The sequence below is a fragment of the Ostrea edulis genome, chromosome 3, assembly GCF_947568905.1.
Source record: "Ostrea edulis chromosome 3, xbOstEdul1.1, whole genome shotgun sequence".
NCBI classification, from domain to species: Eukaryota; Metazoa; Mollusca; class Bivalvia; order Ostreida; family Ostreidae; genus Ostrea; species Ostrea edulis.
Genome location: NC_079166.1, coordinates 91681599 through 91693745, shown reverse-complemented (window position 1 = coordinate 91693745; position 12147 = coordinate 91681599). Strand labels below are relative to the sequence as shown.

Genomic DNA, 12147 nt, shown 5'->3' with positions numbered 1-12147 from the left:
CACATCAGTCAGAAATAATCTGCTGAATCCCAAGTCCTCTGAATCATATGTAAATCAGAAATGTCTTCTTATAGTTTCTTTCTCTGACTTTAAAACATGGTGAAGCAAAAGTTGTTTATGTGTATTGGGAAGTGGCTTGCATGTGAGGACTAGGTTCTACAAGGGCAAATTATCATGACAGCTTAAATTATGTTTAATGGATTTCATTTCAGAACAACGCAAATTAGCAGTCTTTGAAATACATATTCTGGCACCCAACAGCACTTTATATTGACAAATGAGTTCGAGACACTTTAATGGAGTGTAATGTAATCGCGAAAAAATAATAATCAAGAAATATATTATGTGAATGTTTATGATTTGTAGGTTTCCCTTCGACCACCCAGTTTAACTGATGTAGAAGCTGCCTCGCTCCCATATGTGGTTTCCACGGTGATGACAGCTCTTTGTGATGTTGGAGAACTGAAACAGAGTAACACTGCCAATAAAAGGTGTGTGATCTTAGTAGTTATAAAGGTGTGTGATCTTAGTAGTTATAAAGGTGTATAGAGATCTTAGTAGTTATAAAGGTGTATAGAGATCTTAGTAGTTATAAAGGTGTATAGAGATCTTAGTAGTTATGAAGGTGTATAGAGATCTTAGTAGTTATAAAGGTGTATAGAGATCTTCGTAGTTATAAAGGTGTATAGAGATCTTCGTAGTTATAAAGGTGTATAGAGATCTTCATAGTTATAAAGGTGTATAGAGATCTTCGTAGTTATAAAGGTGTATAGAGATCTTAGTAGTTATGAAGGTGTGAGATCTTAGTAGTTATAAAGGTGTGAGATCTTAGTAGTTATAAAGGTGTGAGATCTTAGTAGTTATAAAGGTGTATAGAGATCTTAGTAGTTATAAAGGTGTATAAAGATCTTAGTAGTTATAAAGGTGTATAGAGATCTTAGTAGTTATGAAGGTGTGAGATCTTAGTAGTTATAAAGGTGTATAGAGATCTTAGTAGTTATAAAGGTGTATAGAGATCTTAGTAGTTATAAAGGTGTATAGAGATCTTAGTAGTTATAAAGGTGTATAGAGATCTTAGTAGTTATAAAGGTGTATAGAGATCTTAGTAGTTATAAAGGTGTGAGATCTTAGTAGTTATAAAGGTGTGTGATCTTAGTAGTTATGAAGGTGTGAGATCTTAGTAGTTATAAAGGTGTGAGATCTTAGTAGTTATAAAGGTGTGTGATCTTAGTAGTTATGAAGGTGTGAGATCTTAGTAGTTATAAAGGTGTGAGATCTTAGTAGTGTGAAGTTTAAGGTTAGGATAGTGATTTTATAGTTGTAAATTAAGGTTAATTCTAGACGTAAAGAATTGATTCAATTTCTTAAAAGGTCAATGATAATATATTCTGAAAAAATACGACTAACTTATAAGCAAATACCATATAGCAGGTATTTACTGCGGGTCTAAAATTTGGCAATTTGCTGGCTCTAAGGTATCATAATAGTTTTAGCAGAATAAATTTTGGTGAGCAAGGAAGAGTTATCTCTCTTGCAAATGCTGAAGTCGTAATTGGGTGCATATTTAGCGAGTGAAAATTTGGCAGAAAGCTATCCAGTTGCTAAAATAAGCCAAATTTATCACCCCATGAAAAAAAAATACTATACGGTACATGTGAGAATATACAGGAAGCAAAACTGACAAATAACAGTGGGCTACCTAGCCATCATTCTAACACTTGATAATGGATATTTTTTGGGATGTCCTATACCAATCATGCCAATCAATGGTGTAAACGTGAGGACAAGATCTGATTCATCTGAATGTTTTCTTTGTAGAGTGCTGATATATGGAGGGTCAGGTGGCATTGGGACTTTTGCTATTCAGGTTAGTATTCTGTTGGTCAGTATTCTGCTGGTCAATATTCTACTGGTCAGTATTCTGCTGTAGGTCAGTACTCTGCTGCTGGTCAGTACTCTGCTGCTGGTCAGTATTCTGCTGGTCAGTACTCTGCTGGTCAGTACTCTGCTGGTGGTCAGTATTCTGCTGCTGGTCAGTACTCTGCTGGTCAGTATTCTGCTGGTGGTCAGTACTCTGCTGGTCAGTACTCTGCTGGTCAGTACTCTGCTGGTGGTCAGTACTCTGCTGGTGGTTAGTATTCTGCTGGTCAGTACTCTGCTGGTCAGTACTCTGCTGGTCAGTATTCTACTGGTCAGTACTCTGCTGGTGGTCAGTACTCTGCTGGTGGTCAGTATTCTGCTGGTCAGTACTCTGCTGGTCAGTACTCTGCTGGTCAGTACTCTGCTGGTCAGTATTCTACTGGTCAGTACTCTGCTGGTGGTCAGTACTCTGTTGGTGGTCAGTACTCTGCTGGTGGTCAGTATTCTGCTGGTGGTCAGTACTCTGCTGGTGGTCAGTATTCTGTTGGTGGTCAGTACTCTGCTGGTCAGTACTCTGTTTGTGGTCAGTACTCTGCTGGTCAGTACTCTGCTGGTCAGTATTCTACTGGTCAGTACTCTGCTGGTGGTCAGTATTCTGCTGGTGGTCAGTATTCTGCTGGTCAGTACTCTGCTGCTGGTCAGTACTCTGCTGGTCAGTACTCTGCTGCTGGTCAGTACTCTGCTGGTCAGTACTCTGCTGGTCAGTATTCTACTGGTCAGTACTCTGCTGGTGGTCAGTACTCTGTTGGTGGTCAGTACTCTGCTGGTGGTCAGTATTCTGCTGGTGGTCAGTACTCTGCTGGTGGTCAGTATTCTGTTGGTGGTCAGTACTCTGCTGGTCAGTACTCTGTTTGTGGTCAGTACTCTGCTGGTCAGTACTCTGCTGGTGGTCAGTATTCTGCTGGTGGTCAGTGCTTTGCTGGTGGTCAGTAATCTGCTGGTGGTCAGTGCTCTGCTGGTGGTCAGTATTCTGTTGGTGGTCAGTACTCTGCTGGTGGTCAGTACTCTGCTGGTGGTCAGTATTCTGCTGGTGGTCAGTACTCTGCTGGTCAGTACTCTGCTGGTCAGTACTCTGCTGGTCAGTACTCTGCTGGTGGTCAGTACTCTGCTGGTGGTCAGTACTCTGCTGGTGGTCAGTATTCTGCTGGTGGGGTTTTAATGTAAGAGACTTACCACACAGTCAGGCTTTTCAGAGTCTGTAATGTACCTGTGATTTATTTTGATAAGTTAAGTTTGAAGAATCTTTTCTCTTATATTTTTTATAGAAATTGACATTTCTTTCACCAATGACAATGAATGCATGAATGTTGCAATCTAGTTCAATCTGGTTTTTAGTACCACCTGTCTGTAATCATTATCAAATATGGAGTGTCATCAAGGTCAAAGGGTGCATTGGCTGTTCCGTTTAATGTAACAAATGGTCAACCATACAATATTTTATAACTTAAAACTAGTTTATATTTTAAAACAATGCATTAAAAAATAAATATAAACAAGAGGCCCATGGGCCTAGAATTGCTCTTCTGATACATTGTAGAACAGGCAAAAATTCTCACTAACCAAGATTCATCAATTAACAAAGTTTGATGACGTTAAGTCAAATAGTACCCCAAAATTTAAATGTAACTGTCCAAAAGTAGGTCACGGTGACCTACTTTTGGTCAACACGCTGAAGACTCAAGATGCATCAACTGACAATTCAAATAGTATTCAAATATAGCTGTCAAATTCCAAAAGAAGGCCACAGTGACCTACTTTTTGGTCGACACACTCCAAAGACTCAAGATGCATCAACTGACGAAGTTTGATAATTGAAGTCAAATAGTATCTGAAATATTCAGATATAAACGTCAAATTTCAAAAGTAGGTCACAGTGACCTACTTTTTGGTCGCCACACTCTGAAGACTCAAGACCCATCAACTGACAAAGTTTGATGATTGTAAGTGAAATAGTATCTGAAATATTAAGATAATTATAGCCGTCAAAATCCAAAAATAGGTCACTGTGACCTACTTTTTAGTCAACACACTCTGAAGACTCAACATGCATCAACTGACAAAGTTTGATAAATGTAAGTCAAATAGTATCTGAAATATTAAAATATAGCCGTCAAATTCCAAAAGTAGGTCACGGTGACCTACGTTTTGGTCAACAAACTATGAAGACTCAAGATGCATCAACTGACAAAGTTTGATTATCCTAGCTTTCATAGTGTCCAAAATATGCATCTAAAATTGAAAATGTGAAATTTGAATGTCTTCAAAATTCAAAAAGTAGGTCACTGTGACCTACTTTTTTAATAAATATGTTTCGAGACCTCTAGACGCATCAACTTACAAGGTTTGATGATTCTAAACCTCTCGGTATCTGAAATAACAACCTAAAATGTATTCATAAATGATTAGCCATAAAATTCAGAAAGTAGGTCATGGTGACATACTTTTCACATGATGCACTTCAAGGTCCCATGATCCATCAACTGACAACTTTTGATGATCATAGGCTCAAAAGTGTCCAAGATGTGCATCAAAATCCATTTAATAATAATTACCTGCGAAATTCAAAAAGTAGGTCACCATGACCTACTTTTGAGACAACATGATATTAGGTCCTAAGATGCATCAACTGACAAAATTTGATGATCCTAGTCCTTGTACTAAGCAAAATATCAAAGTTTTAACAAAACAAAATTTAAGGTCAACTTTGAAGTGACCTTGAGACCACACCCTTTGCCCCAGGATGATGCCTTGAACAATTTTTTATCTACAACCTATCCTCATCCTTATGCATAAGTTTAGGGATAATTTGCCCAGTGGTTCTTGAGAAGAAGATTTTTTTTAGCAACCACTACTTTTGTTTGCATTTTCCTAATTATCTCCCCTTGTTAAAGGGTCATAACCCTAGTTTTAGTACAAATGAAAGCCCTTGGGCCAAGGATACCCTGTGACAAATTTGACAAAAATTGACCAAGGGGTTCTTGAGATATAGCCCTTTTTCCAAAAAGTTGACGCACACTGCACACCAGACATATGGCCATATGATTAGCTCTTTGAGCCTTCGGTTCAGAAGAGCTAACAATAAAATGTCTTTCATCGGATGATGAAGGTAGCAATCATTGCAGAAAAATTTACATTACCTGCTTCTTTTCTGCAATGCTAGCTACCTTCATCACCCAATAGAACAACAAAGAAAACATTTTATTGTTTAAATATATGCATTGTACATGTAGCATGTCTGAAATCATACTGACATTTTTAGCTCACCTGAACCGAAGGTTCAAGTGAGCTTTTCTAATCAAAATTTGTCCGTTGTCTGTCATTGTTGTTGTCGTTGTAAACTTTTCACAATTTTATCTTCTTCTTCAGAACTATTGGGCCAATTTCAACCAAACTTGGCCAAAAGTATATTTGGGTGAAGGGCTTTCAAGTTTGTTCAAATGAAGGGCCCTGTCCATTTCAAAGGGGAGATAATCACAAAATGGCAAAAATAGGGTGGGGTCATTTAAAAATCTTCTTCTCAAGAACCACTGGGCCAGAAGAGCTGAAATTTACCTGAAAGCTTCCTGACATATTGCAGATTCAAGTTTGTTCAAATCATGGCTCCCTGGGGTAGGATGGGGTCACAAAGGGGGATCAAAGTTTTATATACAAATATATAGGAAAAATCTTCTTCTAATCTCAAAAACCACTGAGCCAGAAAAGCTGATTTTTACATGAAAACTTTCTGACATAGTGCAGATTCAAGTTTGTTCAAATCAATGCCCCCGGGGGTAGGATGGGGCCACAAGAGGGATCAAAGTTTTACATACAAATATATAGTTAAAATCTTCTTCTCAATAACCACTGAGTCAGAAAAGCTGATATTTACAAGAAAACTTTCTGACATAGTGCAGATTCAAGTTTGTTCAAATCATGGCCCCTGGGGGGGGGGGGGGGTGGGTAGGATGGGGCCACAAGTGGGGGCGGGGTCAAAGTTTTACATACAAATATAGGAAAAATCTTTAAAAATCTTCTTCTCAAGAACCATTGGGCCAAAGAAGTTGACATTTACATGAAAGTTTTCTGATGTAGTGTAGATTCAAGTTTGCAAAAATCGTGGCTTCCAAGGGTAGTTGCGGCCATAATAGGGACTAAAGTTTTACATGCAAATATATACGGAAAGTCTTCAGATATGGGCCAAGGTGACTCAGGTGAGCGATGTGGCCCATGGGCCTCTTGTTTTTTTATTGATGATGTAAAGCAGACTATTTTAGGTTTTACTTCTCATATGTACCCTTGTCTGTCTCAGTCAAATAGCTCTCGATTAACCATTAGTGATTTTTAATTGCTATTATGTTGAAGGCATTAAATACTGTACCTTTATATATTCTTGGAAGAATGCAGGAAAATGATTCATATGTAAATTATCTTGTGTACCCCTAACAATGCTGAATGAAAATTAGAGTTTGGACATGTATTTTTGGTGGATTTTTATGAAAAAATATTTCACATGAAGTAGGTCATTAAAAACAAATATATTCTCGCTTTATTGAACTTTTCTGTCCTTGTCCAGCTGATGAAGGCATGGGGAGCCATCGTCACGACGACCTGTTCCACTGATGCCGTTTCCCTGGTTACCTCCCTTGGAGCTGACTACGTAATCGACTACAAAACACAGAATGTACAGCAGGAGCTGAGAAACATGAAAGGGTTGGGCAATATTTTAGTTTTTAGCACATCTAACCCAAAGTTGCAAAGGAATTTATCAATTTGGGAAAAGTTTTAAAATCTGGTTAAGAACCATGCAGCTAAAATTGTTCTCATGAAATCTAGATTGAATTGGTTCAAACCGTGACTCCTAAGATCAGGACGGGGCCACCATCAGGGAGTAAAAAGTTTCCTGTTCGGATCAACAATGTCAAATTATATCATTGTATGAAATATCCTGACATCTAGTGTAGGTTTCAGTGGTTAGATTCATGACCCTAAGCCAAACCTGGATCCTTTGGGATTTCGTGTTTCACACAGGTTTATACACTAGAACCACTAGTCTGCAGTTTGTTGATTTTAAGTATCCGTACATGGTGTTGGTATGATCCTTGACCCCACGAATGAGTTCAAGGCCACAGTAGCAATTGAGAGTGTTTGTTAATATAGGAATACTAACTGACTGTCAGTTTTCATTAATTACTGTCTTACAGGTATGATCTCATCCTAGACGTCCACGGAGGGGTGGACTTCTCCTTTGATCTTCTGAAGAAATGGAACAACTCGAAGTTAGTGACAATAAAGACCCCATTTTTACAGAACACAGACGACTATGGAATTCTCCCGGGGCTCCTGAGATCTGGTGCCAATCTCACAGCCAATATTTTACAGGTGAGTCTGTTTTGTAGGGTGGTTCTAATGACTCCAGTACTGGGGATTTACAGTGCTCTAAAGTCATTAAGGAATTTTACAGCATAGGAAATACAGTACAGTAGAACTTCGCTATCTAAAACACCAATATTTCAAATACCATGGATATATCAAAGTTATTCCGAAGTACCAACCACTTATTCTTTAAATATTTTACCCTCAATATCTTGAATCCTCGGATATCTTGAAGCATTTTCTCGGTCCCATCGAGTTTGAGATAACGATGTTTGACCGTACTATTAATTCATCAAGGAATTCTACAGCATAGGAAATATATGAACATCTTACTGTAGCGAAAACATTTAAAATTAGCTATTTCAGTTTGAAAAAAAATTGTATTTCTGTAGTAAATTCAATCAGAAAAAAAGAATTGAAATCTGTGTGGGACTGGAGCTTTTTATCTAATGAATGGGAGCCTAACACTAAAACACACAGATAAAGTGGTGGATCTAACCCTGTAAAACACACAGATAAAGTGGTGGATCTAACACTGTAAAACATGCAGATAAAGTGGTGGATCTTTCTTAGATCCACCACCGAGATAGTCAGCCTAACACTGTAAAACACGCAGATAAAGTGGTGGATCTTTCTTAGATCCGCCACCGAGATACGCAGCCTAACACTGTAAAACACACAGATAACGAGACACAGTGGGGGATATTTCTTAGATCCGCCACTGAGCAACAATACTTAGAGGGCTGAGACACATTGTAGAGACAATATGTTTTGTGGTCGTTTTGGTGGAGTTCCTGGGTACTTCTATCTCTTGAATTTAAACAACCAAGAAATAATTACAGTGAAACCTGTATTAAGAGACCGTCCAACGGAGAATGGAAAAAAGGTCACATATGACAGGTGGTCTCTTAATACAGGTTGCCTATTTTCCGCAGTTAATGGATAAAATATCGTAAATAATTTGTACAATGGAGAAAATTACTACATGTATTTGGAATTTATCATTAAGAATATCAAGTACGGTTTTAATAGTTGTAAAATAAAATTAATTATACACAAGTTAAAAATCTAGAATATGATGTGTTGTATCATAATTTTTTATTCATCAAAAATTACATTTAATCTATTTAAAAATGATAAACTTTGCATGCATTTCATATTACACATCTACATGAGATTTAAAAATTATTTATGAACTGCATGTAAAAATTTTTAAAACTTATAAACACTTTGTTGTAAAGGGTATTCATGTATAGCCTACTTGTACAGTGTAACTAAAAAATGCAATGCTTGTGGTAAGAAAGCAAATGGTGAAGTGTTGCGTCTCCTTTTGTACAATACATGCTGGAAAAATGTTATTCAATTTGAGAAACATTAAATAAATCACAATATCCATTGTACATACACAACAAATCTTTTAAGCTTAGAAATAATGCAGGCAATTTTCTTGAACTCAGACGTGTCAAATACTCGGGGCATGTCGAAGTAAGCAGCTAGTTCCGGTCATTATTCTGGAAACCTCTAGTATCTCATGCAGGAAAAACTGCGAATACTCCGTTTAAAATTTCAGTCCTAAGCACAATATTTACCTGATTTATATCACAATGGGACAAATTTTTACTCTGTTGAACATAATGGTATAACAAGTGGTAGATTTTCATTTCCCGGCTCTTCTTAAAGTTTGTCGAAATTCACACCTTCAAATACACCGGCCTTGATTCCCTGATCCTTGATTTTGTTAAATAAACATCAACTCGGGTTTTATTAATTAACCACACACGACACTGCATGTTGACAGCTTAGGTATAATAATTTATTCAGAGGGCCGACTAAACAAAATCATCGCCAAACTGTGCGTATCAAAACGAAAGTGTTAGGGGCGATAATTCCCAGAATAGTCGTGCGTTTGAAAACGAAAGTGTTAGGGGCGATAATTCCCAGAATAGACGGCTCAACTGAAATCGAAAGTAGTAATCACGTTGTAATCGAAAAAGGTACAGTAGTTAAATAGAGGTAAAATTTTGTGAAAATACACGAAAAGGTTGTAAAAAACATGGTCGTTGGTCTCGTCAGACAGGTGGTCGTTTAATACAGGTACAATATATAGAGTAACGTCTTGGGGGGAACTTTTTATGATCACATACGACAATGAGTCGCTTAATACAGTGGGTCGCTATGGCAGTTTTGACTGTACACAATTTATATCATATTTCAATGTACAGAATCCTGGTTCATGCCACTGTATCTCAGCAAAACTGCATAATATTTCCACTGCACTAAACTGGGTCCATACTGATGTATATAATTCCACAAACTATTGTATAGGGGATTAATTCCACAGGTTTCTCTTTCTTCTGAGAGGTTTATGGAATATTTATGAAGTGTCGGGGGGGGGGGGGACTCATATTCAATAGATTTGGGTTGACATAACAAGGAAGATTGTGCGTTTTCTGCTGCCATTGAAATGGTGGATGAGAATCAGTATTCTGTTTATTTAGTGGCTGACTCGACTCGTGATAAGCAATGCCGACCTAAACAGTGTAAAATAGAAAGCTATCTGTTTATTTAGTGGCTGACTCGACTCGTGATAAGCAATGCCGACCTAAACAGCGTAAAACAGAAAGCTATATGTTTATTTAGTGGCTGACTTGACTCGTGATAAGCAATGCCGACCTAAACAGTGTAAAATAGAAAGCTATGGACAGTATTAGCGGAAGAAGCTTTGTGCCAAAATGGCCTAATACAGTAAAGATTCTGATCCAGTCATGGCAGTCATTATTTTTCTGACATACTTTCATTTTGAGGCATTGTGACTGTGCATGGTATCACCCTACTACACACAACATATAATGGAGTCACATGTTCAATGTTTTCTTCTGATCTCATTTCTCATTGAAAAAGAGAAAGTAAAAACACTTCAAAGACCAGGAAGTAAAGACCTTTTGAAAATGTTATTTTCCTCATATGAAATGAAAAAGACCAAAATAATAAAATAAAAAAAACCAAAACAAAACAACAACCACCAAATAAGAATAGATTATACTATGGTACATATGATGATTTCTTCAGGGATTGAAAGATGGAAGAAGTTACAGATGGGCCATGTTCAAACCTAGCAGAAAACACCTACAGACCGTGAGACAGATGATAAAGAGAGACGAGGTAATATAAACACTGTGAGATAAATGATAGAAAGATGAGATAAAGACTGAGATAGATGATAGAGAGATGAGATAAAGACTGAGATAGATGATAGAGAGATGAGATAAAGACTGAGATAGATGAAAGAGATATGAGATAAAGACAAATAGATGAGAGAGATGAGATAAAGACTGAGATAGATGATAGAGAGATGATATAATGACTGAGATAGATGATAGAGAGATGTGATAAAGACTGAGGTAGATGATAGAGAGATGAGATAATGACTGAGATAGATGATAGAGAGATGAGATGATGACTGAGATAGATGATAGAGAGATGAGACAATGACTGAGATAGATGATAGAGAGATGATATAATGACTGAGATAGATGATAGAGAGATGTGATAAAGACTAAAAGACAGATAATAGAGATATGAGATAATGACTGAGATAGATGAGAGAGATATGAGATAAAGACTGAGATAGATGATAGAGAGATGAGATAATGACTGAGATAGGTGAGAGAGATATGAGATAATGACTGAGACAGATGATAGAGAGATATGATAAAGACTGAGATAGATGATAGAGAGATGAGATAAAAACTAAGATAGATGATAGAGATATGGGGTAATGACTGAGATAGATGATAGAGAGATGATATGACTGAGATAGATGATAGAGAGATGTGATAAAGACTAAAAGACAGATAATAGAGATATGAGATAAAAACTGTGAGACAGACGATAGAGGGAGATGAAGAAATATAAACATAGTGAGATAGATGATAGAGAGATGAGACAGATGATGTGAGACAGATGATGTGAGACAGATGATGTGAGACAGATGATGTGAGACAGATGATGTGAGACAGATGATATAAGACAGATATTTGAGACAGATGATGTGAGATAGATGATGTGAGACAGATGATGTGAGATAGATGATGTGAGACAGATGATGTGAGACAGATGATGTGAGACAGATGATGTGAGATAGATGATGTGAGACAGATGATATAAGACAGATATTTGAGACAGATGATGTGAGATAGATGATGTGAGATAGATGATGTGAGATAGATGATGTGAGACAGATATTTGAGATAGATGATGTGAGATAGATGATGTGAGACAGATGATATAAGACAGATATTTGAGATAGATGATGTGAGATAGATGATGTGAGATAGATGATGTGAGATAGATGATGTGAGACAGATGATGTGAGACAGATATTTGAGTATACATGTACATTCATATTTCACAATTATCTATTGTAATTGCTAAATGCCAGTCAGTGTTATCATCTTCGTATTCCTTTCTTTCCCCACAAACATTAGAGATTCTTATATCCCACCACATTTCCTCTTTCTGTTTCATACTTTCATTTCTCTCTCAGATCAAGCCAGTTATCGACAACGTGTTTCCTTTTCTGGAGGCCGACAGAGCTTATGAAAAAATGGAAGAAGGACATGCCCGGGGAAAAAATGTCATCACCATGTGTACCTAGTCGTCTGTATAGAATAGTTTGTGTTTGTATTGGTATATAACAGTCATGTGACTTCACGCATGTCGGATATATGTGCCGATTTAATGGTCAGTGATCACCAGTATTTGATAGTCATAACTATCCCTTCAGATTAGAATTTCGTTTATTTCTTGTTATATGATGTATGTATTGTTACATGTGCATGTATAAAATAAATATTAGAAAATTACCTTTAATAA

The 12147-nt window shown here is 37.1% G+C and overlaps 1 protein-coding gene across 1 annotated transcript in view; it reads left to right on the top strand.

Moving 5' to 3' along the window:
* The window catches only part of LOC125672966 (reticulon-4-interacting protein 1 homolog, mitochondrial-like), a 23386-nt gene extending 11239 nt beyond the window's left edge, over window positions 1-12147 (top strand). Inside the window, exons 5-10 of the mRNA XM_056159414.1 lie at window positions 367-491; window positions 1819-1867; window positions 6473-6609; window positions 7101-7278; window positions 10342-10434; window positions 11819-12147. Coding sequence (XP_056015389.1) covers window positions 367-491; window positions 1819-1867; window positions 6473-6609; window positions 7101-7278; window positions 10342-10434; window positions 11819-11929 — 693 coding nt within the window. The 3' untranslated portion in view covers window positions 11930-12147. The remainder of the gene's footprint in view (window positions 1-366; window positions 492-1818; window positions 1868-6472; window positions 6610-7100; window positions 7279-10341; window positions 10435-11818) is intronic.